This window comes from Anastrepha obliqua, chromosome 5, assembly GCF_027943255.1.
Source record: "Anastrepha obliqua isolate idAnaObli1 chromosome 5, idAnaObli1_1.0, whole genome shotgun sequence".
In the NCBI taxonomy this organism is placed as follows: Eukaryota; Metazoa; Arthropoda; class Insecta; order Diptera; family Tephritidae; genus Anastrepha; species Anastrepha obliqua.
In genome coordinates, this window is record NC_072896.1 from 128757914 (window position 1) to 128779685 (window position 21772).

A 21772-nucleotide genomic window follows, 5' to 3' on the forward strand; every position below is an offset into this window, starting at 1 on the left:
GTCTTTTTTGGGATTTCTGGCAAACTATAATGTTTTTTTAAAATAATCGTGAAATAATAATTTTTTAATTATTTACATTCAAAATGCCCTTGGGAACATCACTATAATTTGCCACATTACACTCTATATTTTTTAACATTTCACTATAAATCACCAAATATACACTCACACGCGTGTTTTAACCGATTTTCATGCTAATATTCTAATTATATCTATTAAAATTAAATGCAAATACATTTGCCTATGCAATCACATTCCAATTTTAAGCGCGAATAAGAAGATTGGAATTACAACAGTATGGTGCTGCCGGATGCCTGCAAATGAAAACAAAAATTAAGTACTTGAGTTTAGTGTTAATGATGGGAATTGGGGTTATTGTGCCTGCTACTACATACACGCATATGACGTTTTAATTTTGGGTTCAATGGTTTTAACATGGAAAGGAGTTTTACGCAAAAATACTGTGCATTGCGTAGCCGAAGTTGGACTGATGAGGGTTATTTTTTTGAAGCGCGGCCGAAGGCCGCCCACGCGAAAAGGAGTTCTACGCAAAAATACTGTGGATTGCGTAGCCGGAGTTGGACTGATGAGGGTTATTCTTTTGAAGCGCGGCCGAAGGCCGCCCACGCGATAAGGAGTTCTACGCAAAAATACTGTGGATTGCGTAGCCGGAGTTGGACTGATGAGGGTCATTTTTTTGAAGCGCGGCCGAAGGCCGCCCACGCGAAAAGAAGTTCTACGCAAAAATACTGTGGATTGCGTAGCCGGAGTTGGACTGATGAGGGTTATTTTTTTGAAGCGCGGCCGAAGGCCGCCTACGCGATAAAAAGTTCCACGCAAAAATACTGTGTTAATTAATTTAATTTAATTTTAATTACTTTATTATTTTTTGTGATACGCTTAATATCATTGTTTTTAAGTTTAAATGAGTTGTATGTTTTTATTTTCAAATTTATTTCTCAACTTTAAATTACAGCAAAAAATACTGCAGTTTTACAATGAACCTTCCACTGAACATACCTGCGTGCGAACTTCGTTTTCATTTCAGGTGTATGGCAACACCAACTTTTCGCTAAATTATATTACTTTAACATTAAATTACTTAAAAACTATAAGCCTCCGGCAGGTTCTGTTTTCAGTTTTAAGATGGGGATACACCCCTCTATCACCCCCTTTTTACCGTTTTTTCCAAAGCGATAGACATTATACTAAATTCTAGCCGAAATTATACGCACTCACACACTCCCTTGCCATTTTCACAAACACATATAATTCCTCCTCCTTTTGTTTGTTTTGTTCATTTGTTTTGTATTCGGAAGGGAGCTGACGTCAGACTTGTCAAAATAGCAAAATATAAGGTAACTGGTTAGAAAGACTCAATTCGCCCTTTTCATTCACAATAGAAATTTTGCGACTGTGAAAGTCATATACAATACGTTTGCAAACGCTTTTCGTCTAGTGTATAAAATTTTATAACTGGGGTGATAATAATAATAAAAACTTGTATATGTTTTGCATTAATGTTTTTTTAAACTTAATATTAACAGTCTGAAATTCCTATTGTTCATCACTTATGCATTTTCGGTAGTTAGGACTTGACATATTTACACAATACAAATATTGTTATCATGCATTGAAATCAAAATGATGAATTTTGAAAATGGTTTGGACCATTAAAGTTATTATTTTGGCAGAACTGGTAAATATTGCCAGGTTTTCTTATGATACGTTCACATATGGATTAATCACCTATAAATCCACCACATTAATCTACCCGTTCACATATGGCAGATTACCTGCAAAATTGACAATCAGCTGTCAAGACTGTTTTGAAACTTTTTCTTCATAGAAATTGCCTTAGTGGAATATTTCGGTGTTTCTGGAATAGCTAATTTAATTGCACAATTGGCTGCAAATAATGGGCAGGGAAATCCGCATTCGAAATTTGATATTGCATTTTATAATAAGTAATAAGAGGACAAAACGTTTATACGCACTCGCTTTTTTTTGTAAAATGAATGCATTATTAACAATATATAACAAAAATTTTATTAGAATTGTGTTTACAGACCTGTGTTTCTTTGCCGGTATTCAATTCATTTAGTTTATTTATTATCTAGGACTATTTTACAATCTCAGATTTTGGGAGAGAAATTACGTATGGGAAATCGCGCTTTTTAATTACGGATTTTGAGTTAAGTACGAAAAAGTAGATCATCTACTTATATGTGTGAGCAATAATTATGCACTTTCATATACGATTTAATTCTTAAATTTGATATAGTAAGAGCGAGAAACATTTTTTATCTCTAAACTTGGTTGTAGGCAAAATTATTGTGGAAAAAATTCATTCCACAATTGCCTTTGAATGCGGTAATGACAAAAATGTGAATGTAAGTGATTGCATGGCAAGTAAGCAAAATCAAATAGAAACCATTTCAATAACTGCAAAAACAAAAGTACGAGTAGACTTTTGTTTTTTCTTCGGGAAAAATATCGGCCAATTAACGCCAAAACGCAAAACCTGGCAACACTAGTTATTGTTAGAAGTTTCTTCTTCTATTCGTTCGTATATTCGTTGTTGGACGTCGGGTACGGTTGCTCCAACAAAATAATAATTTTTCTGCTTATTTAGGCGAAAAATTGGAATAGCGAAGTTGAGGACCTACTGCGTTTCATATCTTTCATGGACGAAGTGATAGTATTAGATAGTGACAACGAGCAGGACCAATCATCCGACATGGAAGTAGAGACGGTGGAATTGGATGCGGAACAAATTGTTCCCAAGGACAATGCAACGTAAGTATTCAAAACTTACCAAGAAAAATTAAAAAATTTCAATGGTTTCTGTGCGGCGTACAATGGATACAAACTTTATACAAATCAAATCGTGTTTGATTGAGTTTTAAAATGCATAAGTGATAATTGGCGACATTTATTTATTAAGCTGCATTTACATGAGGCGATTTTCTAAGTGATTCAACATCGCCTGAGAAGAGAAAACGTGGAGTACATTTATGTATGTATGTCAGGAAATGAGCGTGAATTGTTGGGCGCTTCTGATATGTTTGAAAGTAAACAAAGTTGAATAGACAATAAATCGTCTAAATACTTTAAAGCAAGCGATTTTATCGCTTTCTGGAAAAATTAACCAATTTGCACATGCGATTTTTTCGAAAGCGATGTTAAGTTGCTTAGGAAATCGCTCAAAGCAAATACTGCATTAGACTCTAAATATACATATATTTTTATTTGTATCGTTATTTTATTGCTTGTAAAGATGTAGGCTGTTTTGGTAATGTCGCCCCCATGTAATGGCGCTGTGGGTGAACTTGTTTATACCCAGGTGAAATAATAGATACAATTGTTACACAATTCGCATGCTTACCAAGATTGTTCGAAAGCTGTAAATTGAAGAGGACAGATATATCAATATTTACATTAAAATAATAAAATACCGATGTGAATGCTGCCTTAATATATCGGATCTTAAATACTAAAAGCCAATCGAAACACTGGTTTAACTTTCGTATTTGAGTTACTACATTGTTGTAGATCAGCATCAGTTATTTTTGAGACGGTACTGGTTCGTATCAAGAGTGTTAGAAAAAATGGTATACATCAAACTGTTAATCGGTTCTTATTGAATTTAAGGGAATCTTAAAAAATTTTAATTGTAAATCGTTCTATTTCATTATTAGATATTATATAATATTTATACAGTGAAACCTCCCTTTGGCGGACACTCACCGTCAGTCAATTTTTCTCCACAAAAGAGAGCCTCAAAGGGAATGAGGCTTATTTGAGGACTTGTTAATTTTTTAATTAATTAAATGTTATTTCTTATTTGAATAAAAAATATTGATATAACATTCAAACAAGAATGTGTACGTATTTTTTGAAAGTAATAACGAAAATAAATATAGTAATGCTTACTATTTAATACAGGGTGGCTGATGAATTTTGCTACATTAAGAAACTCAAATAACTTTTTTTTTAGTGTATGGAATTCATTTATTTTTTTTCAAGTTGAAGGTCATTAAATTTTATTAAATGTAGCTTAACTAGTTTTAAAAATAATTGAATTTAAATGCCCCCCATGCTCGTTGACACAAGTGCGGCATCTTAGTAAAAAGTTGTTCATTGCTGCTTTGAGAGTTGCGACAGGAATAGCCGCAATTGTTGCCCGAATGGATTGTTTTAGTTCATCCAAATTTGTTGGCTTTGTTTTATAAACTTCTTGTTTACATAAACCCCACAAGAAAAAGTCAGGTGCAGTAAGGTCAGGCGACCTGGGGGGCCAACGAAATTCGGAGTTTCTTGAAATCAGTTTATTGGGAAATTTTCGTCGCAACTCTGTCATAACAGTCTGGGCTATGTGAGACGTTGCCCCATCTTGTTGAAACCACACAGAGTTGAAAGGAATTCTCTTTCGGCGTAGTTCTGGATAGGAAAATTTTTTCAGCATTTTGAAATAACGGTTTCCAGTAACCGTAACGGTGTGACCATTTTCTTCAAAAAAATAGGCCCGACAATACAGCGTGAAGAAACCGCACACCACACTGTCACGCGAAGAGGATGCAATTCCGTCTCGTGGAGTATCTGTGGGTTAGAAGTACTCCATATTCGACAATTTTGTTTGTTCACATTGCCGTTTAAGGGGTTATATACCTTGTGTTTTTCAAAAAAATCAAAATAAATTTTATTTCTTTATCGTAAAGTACAATCCCTTGAGAACATTTTCCAAAAATTTCATAGAGATCTGAGCAATAGATCGAAAGTTACAGCGTTTTAAATTGTGCGTCGTCACGTCCTGAGCGTACGGCCTCATGCGGCGCTTGAAACTTTAAACGCGATTATCTCAAAAACGTGTTTTTCCAAAAATGCCTTTGCGGTGGACGCGATTGCAAAAAAAGTATTCAACCGATTTTTATAATTTTTTTTTTAAATTGTTGTATAATTAAATAAAGTAATTGATATCGCCTCTTAGTGAACGATCAACTTTTTATGTATAAATTTTTATTTTGCAGATATGAATTTTTTAATGCCAATTTTAGGACTGTAGAAGTGGAGTTTTTTAAAAACATGTTCCTATTTTCACAAAAATCAAAATATTTAATATATTGATCGTTCACTAAGAAGATATAACCCTATGCTAATGAAATCTTTTCGATTTTTTGATTTCAGTTGACTTGGTGGACTTGAATCGCGTCCACAGCAAGCCTCTTCCAAAAAAAGGGTCTTGGGGTAAAACGCCATAACTCCGCCATTTTTAAATATTTTTACACAAACAAAGCCTTTTTTTTTCTTTAAACATTGTAATATCCAATAATAAAAACTTTTATGCAATAAAATTATTGCTACATATCTTTAAAAAAAACTCAACTTTCGCTAATTTCACCGGACCACAAGGTATATAACCCCTTAAATCGAAATGGGCCTCATCAGACATGAAAAGGCAGTTTAACATGTTTTGGTCTTCTTCCACCATTTGCAGGATCTTCTGGCAAAATTCCAAGCGAATCGGCAAGTCTGCTGCATTCAGTTTGTTAACAATTTGAATTTTGTAGGGAAATAAGTCTAAATCTTTGTGCATTATTGTTTGCAAAGACTGTCGGCTGACACCAAGTTGAGCAGATAAGCTTCTTGTTGAAACCCTTGGATTACTTTGTATAGCTGCAGCTACAGAAGCGATCGTTTCCTCCGTCGGAACTGGTGGGTTTCGATGATAAGGCCTTCTTGCGACTGTTCCTTGCTCAGCAAAATTATTCACCAGTCTCATTATGGTCCATCTGCTCGGGGGAGCGCCGCCAAACATCCGCGTGTACTCTCTCTGTACGGACTCCAGTGCGTGATAGCGGCGGACTATCCAAATTCTTGTTTGCGTGTCCCAGTTATCCATTTTAATAAATTTTAAAGATCAATCTGCAAATTAAAACAAAAATGGAACAGATAACTTAAAAAGAAAAAAAAGTTATTCAATTTTTTTTGGTAGCGGCTTTCATCAGCCACCCTGTATTTAAGTTAATAAAACTAGATAGCGATTCTTGTGTCAATATTATGAAAAAATAACTGTTTACGTCCGGCCAAGGGAGAGCCCGCTTAAGAGAGAGTATTTTGTACCGAAATTTATGCTTGAAGCTTGGTATAGGAAAAAGTGTCCGCCCAAGGAGTTGCCCGTCTTAAAGAGATGCTTGTTAGGAGAGGTTTCTTTATTACTTTATTCATTTAATAATCTAGGCCATATTCAATTATCTTAAAGTTATAGAAATCGGAGCATTAGAAGCATAACTAGTTCTAACCATCCCTTAACAGAAAATATCATGATTTCGTAAGATTAAGGAATATTGAAATTAATTAACTCGAGTAGCGATGGGCAATCAATCGCCTCACTTATCAAATCGAAAAAGAAATTGAGGGAGAGAATGAGGGATTTCTTCTAATAGCTTGTGTTTTTAGATTAATAGGCAAGCATCGAATTTTACAGGGAGTAATTGGATCGCTGAAATGCCAATAGCACAAAGCATAATGGGCAAAGACTTTCTGGCATATTAATACAATGTGTATGTACAGTGGTGGCCTTATAATTAGAAACGAGATAGCAACATTTGATTTTACTAATGCAATTTTAAAATTTATTTCGCCACATCATTTTTTTTTATTAGAAATAATACAAAAACAAGTAGTCTTTCAGTTTAACATAAAAAATGTTCACCATTACTACAATCCTAAAAAAAAATAAACTTAATACTAAACACAAATTCATCTTGGTCAAATAATTAGAAACGACAAGGAAAACTTAAAAATATCTTCAAAAAGTTCAACAAATTTAGCATAATTTTAATATTTTGTGGGATAACCCTTATTTTTTATAACATTTTGCAGTCTTCTCGGCAAGCTTTGTATTAAATTTTGGCATCTTTCAACAGATATGCTCTCCCACCTTCGCTGCACCAATTGAAACAATTCATTATTATTTCTCGGACTTTTGTCCTTGAGATCTCGTTTCACAATTGCCCATAAGTTCTCAATTGGGTTGAGATCAGGACTTTGCGGTGGCCAGTCCAAAACATCAATATTTTGATCCAAAAGCCAACGCTTTACTAACCGTGAAGTGTGCTTTGGATCATTGTCATGCTGGAAAATGTAGTGAACCGGCATGTTCTCAAAGGAATATGGTTCCATTACATTTTCCAGAATGCTTTTATATTGATGTTGGTCCATGATTCCGTCAATGCGCACAATTGGTCCCACGCCACGCCAAGAAAATGCTCCCCAGACCATAATAGATCCGCCACCGTGTTTCACTATTTTCACAGTATACCTGGGGTCCAAAGCTTTGCCTGGAGGACGCCTCACATATGTTTTTCCATCAGATTGGAATAAATTGAATTTCGATTCGTCACTCCAGAGAACTCTATTTCAGAATCTTGAATCTTTTTTGAGCATTTCCTTAGCAAATCGTAACCGCTTCATAATATTCTTTTTTGACACATGCGGTTTTTTTTGTGCGATTCACCCACGTAGTCCCGCCTCTTGTAAGCGCCTTCTTATCGTCCGAGCGGAGACTTCTACGTTTAATTGCTCTGCAACTTCGGCTTTTATATCATGCGAAGACATAAAAGGGTTGCTCTTGCTGGTCCTACAAATATGCCTATCATCCGCTGGAGTTGTTTTTCGAGGTCTAGGCTTCCTGGCTGGGGTTTCAAAGTTCCTCGTTTTTTTGTACAAATGAATTGCTCCGAATACCATTTTTTTGGAGCAGCCAAACCTTTGTGCGATAGCCGACATTGAATTTTTTTCCTTTTTGTAACACTGTACAATTAGCTTCCTCAATTTCGGGGAACAAGACTTTTTCTTACCCATTCTAACAATTGAGATGAACTAAAATTAGAAAAGCTAATCTATGGATTTTTACAGTATACTTACTTTAACACTAACTCCAAGATAAATATAGAAAATTTAAGAAAAAACTGCGCGTTTCTAATTTCGTGGCCAGCCAAGAAACACAATCAGAGAAACAATGTGAATTTTTTCAGGAATCAACCATCAAATATCAACGTGCTTTTCTAACTACAATGTTCATCGCCTATTCTAAGAATAACGGTGCTCATAATTCAGAGTGCACGTCTTCCAAAAATATGCACAGTGATTTTATTTTTCTTAGCACATCGTTTCTAATTATAAGGCCACCTCTGTATATATATATAATTGGCGCGTACACCCTTTTTCGGGTGTTTGGCCGAGCTGCTCCTCCTATTTGTGGTGTGCGTCTTGATGCTCTTCCACAAATGGAGGGGGACCTAAAGTTTCAAGCCGACTCCGAACGGCAGATATTTTTATGAGGAGCTTTATCATGGCAGAAATACACTCGGAGGTTTGCCATTGCCTGCGGAGGGGCGACCGCTATTAGAAAATGTTTTTCTTAATTTTGGTGTTTCACCGAGATTCGAACATACGTTCTCTCTGCGAATTCCGCATGGTAGTCACGCACCAACTCATTCGGCTACGGCGGCCGCCAGCATAATATAGTCTTCACATAAAAGCGGCATATTCCAGCTTTGAACAAACAACAGAGATATTTAACAGCTTTAGAGCGTATGGATCAACAAAGTCCGAACTACTACGTCGCATAAAAGCAAGTACGGAATATGACTTTGAAATGGTGTAATTTAAGTGTCTTTGAAAAGGGAATTTAGAGTCAGATTCCACACCAAGGTGAATAATTTCACTTGGATTGGATAATCTAGAACCACTAATGCGGTATAGGTAAGAGAACAGGAATAAAAGGCACAAAACACTTGCTTATATTTAAATTTAACTTATTTTTTTTACACCAAGCGCCATTATCTAAATAAGATTGAAGATTTATAGAGTCTGTTCAACTTGCAATCACCGGGTATATCTTTAAATCATTATCATACAAACGAAAATGTGCGTTATTAAAACAACTCGAAATGCCATTAACAAAATTATAAAAAATAGGGGGCCCAGAAATAGATGACGCAGCCTCAACACTGACAACACAAGGAAAGTGGAGGGAAATCCTATAGCCCTCAATTTGGAAATGAAAACCGTGTGATTAACCTTATTAAGTCTGTGCACACAGTGTCAACTTGAACTTTATTTTGAAAAGCTGATGTACAATATTCAGAAAACACTGCAAGATTTGCAAAAGTTGACCTACCTTTCATGCAACCATGTTGGTCTGCAGAGATTAAACGATTAACTGCAAAATAAATTTTATTTCTCACAATAAGCGCAAATAATTTTGAAACTGTGGATAATTTGGAGATTGGTCTATGATTGACAATATTATTCTTATTTCTTCTTTTGAATACTGGACTAATGGTTGTTACTTTCCAGGCAACTATGAACTTTCGCCGTTCAAGGGATTTGGATCAGGATAAAGGCCATTAAACTCATAGAATTCTATATGAACAATAAGTGGTACATGGTATATACCAGGGGAGATAGCGGGTTTGGGCATTCAAGCAAAGAAAAATTTATATTATGATTAACGAAAATAAGATATCAGACACTATGTCATATGCCAGCGTTGAGCACCTTTAAAAAAAAATGTTGATACACCAACAAAACAAACGTTCCGTGTATTTAATTCAGTATCTTTTTTTAACGAGCTTATAGCATACCAAATACTTTTCCACTGCTTCGAAGCATAACTCAGGATATCAGTTTCTTTGATGTCGTGGAAATGCATACTTTTTGCAGACAATTTCATACTAGCTTACCGTTTTGGAAATTTTCTTGTTTTTTTAGCCCTTGTCATTAAAATACTTAATATACTTCAAAACTTTTTTCTAAATTACATTAGAACTTAACTTCAACAATTAATAGCTTAATAGCTAATTTTTCAGTGCGAAATTTCCTTTTCATTAAATCTATCAAAAATAACTTTTAATATTTTTTTTGTGATGACAAGGTTCCTACAATATTCAGAACGTTACAGTGATGGCCACCTGACTTTCATCGCCGGTGAATTATGAAGCAATAATTAAAGGTGATGTAAGTAGCCCATGAAGCAATAATTAAAGGTGATGTAAGTAGCCTAATTTTCACCCTGTGTTAGCCATCTTGAAGCTACTTAATAAATCCGTGTTGTCCTCTTGGAAAAGCTACTTTTTATTTCAGAGCAAATTCTAAAGAAAAAGTACTCAAAAGCGTAGAAATTAAAATTTTTGCTGAAAAAGTTAGCAGGCAATATTGTTTTGCCTATTCCATTTTGCTTAGACTTTCGCATCTTTCAATTCTATTGAAAGTTCTGTGAAAATTACATTGATTAATAGCTGCTACATAGCCACATTTAGGTAAGTCTTTTGTTGCAGATTATCAATCTGATTTTTTGTTAATAACTGATTAAAATTTATATACACAGGTTTGAAAAAATTTGTACACAACGCAAAATTAATACTTCGTTGCTATAACTTTTTGCTTTTCAACAGCTTGGAGCCGGCTTGGCATGGATTCCACTAACTTTTTGCAAACATCAGGGCTTATTTTATTCCATTCTTCCTGCAGAGCAATTTTCAAGAGTTGAATTGATGTACACTGCCTTTCCTGCATCCGGCAACCTAATTCATCCCACAAATGCTCAATGGCATTGAGGTCGGGACTTTGCGCAGGGGTTTTTATTACCTTTGGACAGTTATATAACAACCAGCTCTTGACGTCATATGAGGAATGTTTGGGATCGTTGTCCTGGTACAATTGAAAACTACTTTCGATGCCTAGTTTTCTCACGCTTTCTTTCAAATTTTTTTTCAAAATTGTTAAATAAACGTGTTTATTCATTATTCCATCAATGAAATGCAATTTTCCAACTCCTGACGCCGCCATGCATCCCCCCCACTTTCCCCCCACTTACAGTGCTCCAAAAATCGAAATCCTTAGTCATATATTGGCGAGCAAAAACAAGCCGGTCATTTTGGTTTTTCTTGCTTATTAGGGGCTTCTTCCGCGCAACTCGGCCGTGAAAATCATTTTTTCGAAGAAGTCTTCTTATTGTTTCGGGATTTACCTCCATCCCAGAAACTTCTTTAACCATCGCAGTTAATTTTGGAGCAGAAATGAATGGATTTTTCTTCACTTCCCTTAGCACTCATCTTTGGAGGACGGGTTCCACGATGCTTATTTGCAATGAAACCATTTTCATTGTATCTAGCAATAATATCGTGCACTGTTGACTTGCTTTTCTTTATCAATTTCGATATTGCTCGCTCAGATTTTCCGTCTAAGTGCAGTTGAATTACTATTTTGCGTTCCTCCAATGTAGACTGTTTACCATTACGCGGCATTTTGCAAAATACTTTTATAAACTCACCCAATGATTGACAAGGCAACAATGAACAATAACTTTTAATACAAGAATAGAAAATTTAGAAATAACGGTATGCATATTTGCAAAACATGGTTTGCCCGACTTTAAATGTGAGACAGAGAAGTGGCCTTTTTCAGTTTTTTATACATTAACATTTTATAAAGCAACTTGGAATATATTTTTTTTTTGTTGTTTTTAAATAAAACAATTTTTGTGAAAAAACAGAAAAAGGTAGAACGTGTTTTCTTTCATCAAAACATAGATATTATGTCTAGAAGTTTTCGTATGCATCTGCCTGACTTTGAATGTGAGTGACTGTATATAAATTTATCTTTTTTTAACACAGATTTTATATTTCTAACTTTGCAGGTAATCTCGTTAAAAAATCAAATGTATGATTAGCGGACGTGACGAAATAAAAGTGGTTTTTCCTCGTTAAGAGTTTCCACTATTCTCAAGTTGTTTTATTTATTACTTCAGTGTAGGTTTACAAATGGCACATATAGATTCCAATCCGATGCATGGTCAAAATACATACATATATGACACAAATCCATGGGAATAGTTAAGTTAAAAATATAAATAATTAGGTACCACTTATAAAATAACATAAAATTATTCTATGGCTTACAACGACCTTTTAAATTTTTTACTACCTTTTCAGAAAGGGGATAAACGTATGCCCTTTTTTCCCTTGCTTCCAAATTGCATCAATGGATTAAGTAGCATCCGAAATCAGTTGTCAAACTTTACTTAACCTTGTATAATTGAATCATGTTGAACATTGTGATTTATGAATGAAAAATAATATCGTTCACTGGCTTTACAGTCATTCGTGGCAGTCGTTTGAACGATATTATTTTTCATTCATAAATGACAATGTTCAACGGCATTTTATTAAGTTGAGGGTATTCGACATCCTCCACAACTTTTATTCGTACTATTTTTTATTTTTTTTTTGGCTTTACAGTCATTCGTGGCAGTCGTTTGAACGATATTATTTTTCATTCATAAATGACAATGTTGAATCTTCACAAAAAAAAAAAAAAAATATATAACGAAAATAATATCGTTCAAACGACTGCCACGACTGGCTTTACAGTCATTCCCAAGGCAGACGGTTCTACGTTACCGGAATGACTCGGGTTTTCCCCGACCAAGGGCTGCCGCCCCAGTATACTAGCCCTGTCTAGTGTATCGTATATCACCCCACCCCTTACGTCACAGGAGCAAACTCTCGCAGCAATCCTGCTCCAAATGCTTCTCCTCAGGGCTGGAGTCGAATCCAACCCTGGGCCAGAAGTATTCTACTGCTGCGTCTGCCACAAACGGCTTCACCCGAACTCCACCTCGGTTAGGTGTAATAAGTGCAACGGGTGGAGCCACCTTAAGACCTGTTCAGGCCTTAAGTCGCACAGGGAGTGGTCCAAGCGCCACCACAACCTACACCACGGTGAGGAGCCTATCGGAGCAACACAACTCCCCTTCAACACCTCCTCTCCCTTCCTGCTCCAACCCCATTGCGGGGACAAACCAGCAGCTCCTGGTCCCCCGTACAGTCTGTTCCGTGTGTCAGACCGTAATACCTCGGAATCTGGTATCAGTCCAATGCAATTCCGCCCACCACCATCAGGCCGCAACAACCACAGTGGATTGCGCAGCAAGTCCAACGTAGACAACCCCACGCGTCCCTCACCCCCCGGATTACACAGACCTCACCGAGAAGCTTCAAGCTTCTCCAGTTTAAGGGGGTCCTCTAGTTTCTTGGGTCGAAAATATCGAATTTTTTTTTTTTCATAAATCACATTTACAACATGTGTTAAAAGTATGTGCTGAAGGATTTTTCGATATTCGAAGTGGCTCACAAGTTACGGCCTTGAACGGAGCAGGTATACTTAGCGCGCTCAACGCTGCGCGAACTTCGAAACGCGTTTTTCTCGAAACACTATTTTTCAAAATAGTGACCACGATATTTCAAAAACTACTGAACCGATCTTGTTCAAATATATACCTCATCTTTAACCCTAAAGCACACAATTTGAAAAATGACAAATTCACACAAATGAGCCTCTGAGGCTCATATATAAGAAAAAGTAAATATATTGATGAAATGGTATTTTTATAACTCAAATCTTTATTTCATGAAAAAAAAAACATAAATTGACAAATTTTTATTCATTACATATTTAATTCATTTATTGTTTTCGCAATTTTGGCAAATTTTGGTTGTTTGAGAATGCTCATTACAGACGTTTTTGTTACAAATTTTACAACAATGCTTTTGCATTCTTGCTTTTTTTGAAGGGCAAATATAGCAACGTTTTCTTTTATTATTGTTGTCATTGCTACTTACAGGCAATACATCGTTGCGAATTTTGCAAAATATCTGAAATTGCGCTTTGTGTCTCCATTCTCATGTGTGGTTTTTTCTGCCTTTTCAATATCATAGGTTCCACTAACTGCTCACAAAGTTCTCTGAGAAAAAGGTGTCGACGGTTAGACTTTCCGCTGTTCCATAAAGAATTTTGTTTTGCTGTAATTCCTGCTGCATCCAACATATTCATAAAAAATGCAAGAGGCCAACGGTTCGTTTTGCGTTTTGTCATGTATTCATGTACAAGTTGGTCGAATGTATCAACACCACCCTTGGTTTCATTATAAAACATATTTATTTCTGAAATATTTTTTTCACCGTTTTTCAAAATATTGCATGTGTGATGCATTGTTGACAGAAAAATAACTGCCTTGCCGACTTTTGGAACATGTGAAGCAATAGTTATATTTTTCTGAAAGCCAAATATTGTAGAAGAAACTGCTCTTTTTCTGTTGGGCAAAAATTCAGGCGGGATGCAAGCCTTATTTTTTCTCAAAGTTCCAACGATAGTGAGTCCTTTACCAAGAAGGTTTTCTGCTAATTCTTTACTTGTGAAATAGTTATCCATTGTTATATTTCGGTTTGTCCCGTAATAGGGTTCACAAAGTCATTCAACGACATTTTTAGCAAGGCCAACACTTCTCGTATTTCCTTCTTTTCCTGTATAAGGAATTCCTCGAAGAGGATATGCGTTTTTGCTGTCACACAGCCACCAAATTTTTATGCCGTATTTGTCAGGCTTAGAAGGAAGATACTGAATAAAGCAACAGTGGCTTCGACATGGCATGAGTTGTTCATCGACAACTAAATATTCACTTGGCATATAATATTTACCTAAATTGTGATTAACCATATCCCAAATATTTCGAATAGGGGCCAACTTATCCCCTAGTCGTCGTGAGGATCTGGTCAATTTGTCATCGAAACGTATAAAACGCAATAATTCCTCAAATCTGCGACTTGACATACTTGCTTTGAAAATTGTTATTCCATAAAGCCGATCCCAAAATAAACGGTAATTTGGATTGTTTGATTTCATATGTCCTGCTGTCATAAGAAGTCCGAAGAAAGATAATAACTCATCATTGTCTAGTGCTTTCCATTTTATCGACTGATTAGCATATACCCTTTCCGCTTCTTGATTAGTGTATTGGATTATTTGTGCACAAACTTCATTGGAAATGAACAGTCTGAAGCAATCAAGTATATTTTCCAAAGTTTTCCCTGGAGGCAATAAAACCTTATCAACTTTGCCTTTTATTTTGTTGGAAGATCGAATTTTCGAGGTTGGTGGGGGACTTTTCGACCAGAAGTTCCATCTTTTCCTTTGTAAATTGCCATATTTTCTGTTGCGTCCTCAATATTTTCAGCGCCATCGTCTGAAAACTCATCTTCAATTTCCGAAGCAGAAAAAACATATTCTGATTCCGAATCAGAAGAAAAATCAGGAAGAACGAACTCTTCTTCTTCTTCAACAGAGTTTTCTAAAGCCTGTGCAATTTGTGTATCACTAAGTTTAGTTTTCGCCATTTTCTATAAAAAAATATGTTTTTTTGAATTATTTTCGATATGAGAATCTCAGAATTATGAATTTTGTACTTACCAAGATAATCCAAACGAAATGACGAACGTTGTACCACTCAGCAATTATTGAAAATAAATACAAAAATTTTCGAACGTACATAAACAATGTCATTGTATAGACCGTTAGAGATTATCAAAACAGACGGTAGTTATATCAACCGTTATGAATTTTTTTTTTATATTATTACACAAGTTACTGACACAATCAACGTATTCTTTTTTATTCGAACCAAATTTGCATTGACATAAATTTTAGCATAACAATAACCCAAAAATATGAAGGAGCTCATTAGGCACATATGTGTAAATGTGTAACATTTATATTAAAAATTTTTTTTGAGATTAAATATATTTATATTTTGAAAACTAATAACACTAAATTAATTAATATATTATAAGCCAGCGATTGAACTAGGATTATCATGATTGCTTCGATAGTTTTTTTCCTATGAGCGAAAAAATAAAGAAAAAATAAGTAAAAAATAGAATTTATATTTATATTTTGTCTTCAAAAAATTTGTAAAGCTCATTTAAATGTTACTAAAGATTATGTGAACACAATGAGATTTATTATTTTGATCGTTTGCCCGTTAAAAATTATTGAAAAACCCGAAAAAAAACAGACGAGAAACTAGAGGACCCCCTTAACTGCAACGGACTTACGAGTAAGGTCGACGAGATAGTTGACTTTATGAGCCGGCACAGTATTAAAATAGCTGCGGTCCAAGAAACAAAGTTGCACGCTAGGTCATCTCTGATCACCAGGGATGGCTATAACGTGCACAGACACGATCGCGAGCGAGACAATGGTGGTGGCCTAGCGTTTATAGTCCACCACACAGTGCAGTATCGTCTCATCGATGAAGGAATCGACCGCAGGGACAGCACCTTAGAATGTCAAGGCATAGATGTCCGGTCAGGCGATTCCGAGCTCGAAATATTTAACATATATATACCCCCTGTCACCTGCTGCCCGGCAGGATATCACCTGATATAGGTGCGCTCATCAGAGGTGAAAACCGATTGGTTGTAGGTGACTTTAATGCGGATCACGATCTTTGGCATTCAAGCCTGCCAAATGATCGTAGGGGACAGCAATTGGCAGAGCAGATAGACGATTCGACATTCAGCACTGTGAACGACGACGCCCCCACCAGGGTAGTGGGCAATTGTAGCAGCTCGCCTAACCTAACAATAGCTAGCGCGGGTCTGATAAATAGCATAACGTGGCGACCTATGCTATCGCTTGCATCAGACCACTTGCTCATTTTCGTCTAGATTGAGAGACCTGCCGACTTCGTTTCCGCGAATCACCGGTCCTATTTTAACTTTAAAAAAGCTAATTGGGCCGGCTTCACGGAATTCGCCGAGGACTCTTTCGCCGCTCTTTCCATCCCCACTGATGTGCGCGTGGGCGAACGCACATTCCGCAAGGTGCTCACAGCTGCTGCGGCTCGCTTCATTCCCGCTGGAAGTTATAAGGACATCCGTCCTCATTTCCCAGCCGAAGCAGCCAGTTTAGCAAACGAGCGTGATCACCTACGCCAGGCCGATCCCGGGGATCCCCGCATAAGGGATCTCAATTTGGAGATCCGGCAAATGGTAAATCAACATAAGCGGACCTAATGGGTTGAGCACCTGAAGACCTGTAACCTCACCTCTGGGGTGAGTAAGCTCTGGTCCACCGTTAGGTCACTGTCGAACCCGACGAAGCACAACGACAAGGTGGCTATCACCTTCAACGGTTGTACTTCGTCGGACCCGAAGAGATGCGCGAGCTATTTTAGCCGGCTTTTCATACTGCATCCTCCGGGCGACAGAACCAAACGTCGTGTTCCCAGAAGGCTGCACAAACTGACGAACGACAGTGCGCCACTTACTTTCTCCGGTGATGATGTTCAGGGGGCCATCAACAAGTCGAAATCATCGAAAGCCATTGGCCCTGACGGATTAAACGCGCTGATGCTGAAGCATCTGAGACCCCTGGGAGTAGGATTCCTCACAAGGGTCTTCAATTTGTCCCTGGCCACTCTCATCATCCCTGACAAGTGGAAAGCAGGGAGAGTGGTCCCACTACTGAAACCTGGGAAACCCGCCAACCAAGGGGAGTCTTATCGTCCGATAACTCTCCTTTCCCCAGTAGTGAAGATACTTGAATCCCTCCTACTCCCACTCTACACGACACATCTGGCCCCAGTCCCATATCAGCACGGATTCCGACGAGTGCACAGCACCACCACTGCACTCACCGCCATAAACGCCCAGATAAATCGCGGGCTTAACCAAAACCGCCCCTGCGAGAGGACTGTCCTAGTAGCGTTGGAACTAAAGAAGGCTTTCGATACAGTCAGCCATTCCACGCTACTAGATGATATTTATCAGTCGACACTCCCGCCAGGGCTGAAGAGGTGGTCCGCGAACTACCTGAGCGGTCGGCACTCGTCAGTGATTTTTCGAGATCAAACATCAAAGCAGAGGAAGATTAAGCAAGGTGTACCGCAGGGTGGTGTCCTTTGTCCCTTTCTTTTTAACTTCTACATCTCGAAGCTCCCCCAACCACCAGCGGGAGTTTCCCTGATCTCATACGCTGACGACTGCACGATAATGGCGTCGGGCAATGACATCGATGGCCTGTGTTCCAAAGTGAACGACTACCTCACCGACCTTTCTCGGTTTTTCACTGCGAGGAATTTCCAACTCTCCCCCACCAAGTCCACGGCGACCCTTTTCACCACCTGGACAAAGGAGGTCATGCTGTCCCTTAAGGTAAAAGTCGACGACACACCAATTCCGACTGTAAATAACCCCAAAATTTTGGGTGTAACCTTTGACAGCTTGCTCTCCTTCTCTGCGCATACAACCGCAACCAAAAAGTCCAAAATCGCAACAAGGTCCTCAAATCGCTGGCCGGCAGCACTTGGGGCAAAGACAAAGAACTGTTGCTTTCGACATTTAAGGCAATTGGCCGGCCGGTTCTAAACTATGCTGCGCCTGTCTGGTCGCCTGGAACTAGTGATTCGCAGTGGACAAAGCTACAGACATGTCAAAATACCGGCATTCGGACAGCGACCGGGTGCCTCCTAATGTCACCCATCCAACATCCCAGTAGCGGAGCACAACAAACTGCTCAGCAAGCAGTTCCTGCTGGGATGTTACCGCAGGTTTCACCCCTACGCTAGACTACGCTGACGAAATCCAGGACAAAACTGACCGAAACCTACTGGACCGGACAGTATTTAGACAGTCACCGTTACCACCTTCACGAACTCCCGTCTTGTGAATGCCGTAATCGGAGTCCAACCACCACCAATCGCAGATGAAGAGCTCCAGCTTCTCCGTGAGACTCGTGTAACATTGGCACAATTACGTTCTGGATACTGTAGCAGGTTAAACTCCTACATATCCAGAATCGACCCCGACATACCAAACACATGTCCGGCATGTGAAGGTACCCCGCACGACACTAACCACCTCTTCACATGCCCCCTCAAACCGACTCATCTAACCCTCCTCTCCCTCAACCTGTCGAAACAGCATGTTTCCTGGGCCTACCTTTAGATGAGCTAGACGAAGACGACCGATGATATACTTACATAGACAGGGCTACCTATGCTGTTAAAACAACAACAACAACTGGCTTTACAGTAGGCCATTCGATCAACCCAATTTTTAAGCACATTTTCGATTGTTTGGGCTCCAATTTCATGAATGGCAACTTCGATTTCGTGTTTTAAAGCATCAATCGTCTCGTCTCTGGATGGTTCGCATAGCATTTGTCCTTAACGGCTCCCCACAAAAAATAGTCCAACGGGCTTAAATCACAGCTCCGATGCGGGCAATTGATATCGGAATTTCGGCTGATTATTCGGTTTTCAAAAACGGTAGCCAAAAGTTCGAGTGTAACTTTGGCAGTGGACAAGTTGCACCGTCCTGTTGAAAGCAAATGTCGTCCATGTCATCCTCTTCAATTTTTGGAAACAACTCGTTGAGCATGTCACGGTTACGCTCGCCATTTACCATTTACTGTAACCGCGGCTCCTCGCTCATTTTCGAAAAAAATGGCCCGATGATGCCGCCAGACCAAAAACCGCACCAAACAGTGACTCGTTGTGGATTCATTTGCTTCCCGACAATTTTGCTTATTGACGTAGCCACCGATATGAAAATCAGAAAAGAAGAAGAAGACTCACCACTTTGGAAATAGGTTTTCAATATTTCCCAATTTTGTTCAAGCGTATAGCGTCCCATTTCGTAAATGTCCAACCATTAAGTAAATTATGAACACATTTGTGTTACCATTCTCAGAAAAATAGGTGGTTCAAAAGGCAAACGCTATATGGCCCACCCTATAAAATAGATTTAGAGACTTATAAGTGTGTTTTTTGTTAGTCGAGAGAGGACTTTACTACTTAAATGTCTACTTTGTGCGTTGTATTTCAAGGCTGACATCATAATCGGTGTCAATATTGGTTCTTAAATACTACCTAAAAATTGTAACTCTCATCCGCGATGTGACAGAGATTAAAAAGGAAAAATAAACGCTTACTCATTTCTTTGCGCTGCAAGTAGTTAAAATTTTAAAATTATAAATTTAAAACATAGGCTAAACTACTTCCTGGCCGGCATGCAAATACTGTGAAAATATCCTAGTTAAGTCCTCGAAAACGTTCAAGACTTCATTCCGTATCTGCAAATAATGAAAAGTTATAAGTATATTACCAGTCAATATAAAAGCTATTTTACCTTGAATCAACATATGACATTTTGCATCAGTTTCAATTAAAAAGTTAATTTATTTCTTCGATTACTTACCCGGCCTGGCTGCCAAATTTTTTAGTGAGAATATGAACACAACTTCGCTGATTTTTTAGGTTTTAGTAATGTTAGCATACTGTTAAAAGGGACACTCACTAAACTTGTTTCTGTTAGTATACCAGGACACTTGCTTGGTAGAGGTTCGCACTCGGATGTCATTAGCAAAGTGGTCCATAATTTGAAGATTACTAAACGTGCTGACTTTCCATGGTTCAGATTTCCTCTTACAATTGCCCATTCAAATCTACTAATAATGAATAATGAAATATCTTAAGAACTACGTATGTGATGCGCAGGAAAATTAATATATGGAATATTACTGGATTGCTTTTGGCACCGGTTTTGAAATTGAATTTTTGCCGACTTTATTACTTGTATGTATGTATTATCATATGCCCATGATCGAAGCTTTCTTGGCAGATTTTAAATAACAAAGTGGCGTAGCATACGAGTGCAGCTACTCAGCAATCGATTGGCAGCCGCTCGTGTCCATAATGCGCTTTGCATTTTTTACCGCTAGTAGTGCGTTTCAGTGCATTTTGTGCATCGGTGCGATCAATTAAAATCTGTTGAAGGGCTAGCGTGAGCGGTTTACGAGAAGGTGTCGAGAAAACAACAACGGCTAACTAACGGATAACCAACATAGTGGCAGCGCTTTTTTTTTTAGCTCTGTGGCAAAAATAGAAATCACTTATTATATGTAGACTTCACTGGCAGAGATTTTTCGATAGTCATTTTTGATGTTTTAAATTACAAAAAAAAATTTTTTTCTTGGCTATAATTGTTTACTCATAAAATATACACACTCAACGTGGCTAAATAAAGCTGCTTTCGCTTGATCGTTAATCGTTGCTTTTGTGTATTCTAAACGTTTGAGTTTGTCTGTGTGTGTTTGTGGGTGATAACCTATTTTTTAAACGCACTTTATGTTTTTTTTTTTTGAGAAATGCAATGTGAGCAAAGTTGAAAAATAGCAAGTGGCAGAAATATTTCACCCGCGAAACTACATATTTGACTTTAACCGTGAAGGTCTTTGAGAACAGACAGCAACCTACTTTGTTCTTAGTTTTTTATGCAATCAAAATATTTATTGTTGGCAAATAAAATAGTAAACGGAATTCAATAAGGGTATCTGATTCGGCTTATCAGTGCAACCATTTACATTGAAACCAATGAAATCTACATTCGAGAAGACTTTAGCAAAGATGATTTAGTAAGTATAAAACTAATCGCAACTAATAATGTACCGACCCTGCAAGAAACCAATTATATCTGACTCGTTGCGTTTCGAGAAGATTCGCTCTAATCCATACTAGTAATTGATTTATTTTAAACGCCGTAGTCGTTTGAAACCCACTGTGAGTGTGGGACATTAAATGATAAAAAAGGTTGTTTTCTAATAGCGCCCTAGCGCCCAGTCCTCGGCAGGCAATGTCAAAACTCCGAGTCTATTTTTGAAAGAGCTCCTTATAAAAACCATCTGCATCTCCATTTCTGGAAAAGATCAAGACTCACACCACAAATAGGAGTTCGGCCAAACAAACACCCAAAAAGGATGTATGTGCTAATATTGAAATTGAAATATATACATAAACGCTATGGTACAAAATCAATCTTGTTGGCTTGTTATTTAGTGAAACCAATTGCAAGTGTTAGTTGAA

General features: G+C 37.7%; 1 protein-coding gene across 2 annotated transcripts in view; it reads left to right on the forward strand.

The window, feature by feature from the left end:
• The first annotated feature begins 2552 nt into the window (after nucleotides 1-2552).
• Nucleotides 2553-21772, forward strand: part of LOC129247016 (dnaJ homolog subfamily C member 7) — a 51253-nt gene continuing 32033 nt past the window's right edge. The window contains exon 1 of one of the 2 annotated variants that reach the window (XM_054885846.1): nucleotides 2553-2799. In XM_054885846.1, coding sequence (XP_054741821.1) covers nucleotides 2687-2799 — 113 coding nt within the window. In that variant the 5' untranslated portion in view covers nucleotides 2553-2686. Of the gene's footprint in view, nucleotides 2800-20678; nucleotides 21325-21772 lie in introns of those variants that run through there. The other variant, XM_054885848.1, reaches the window with a different exon arrangement.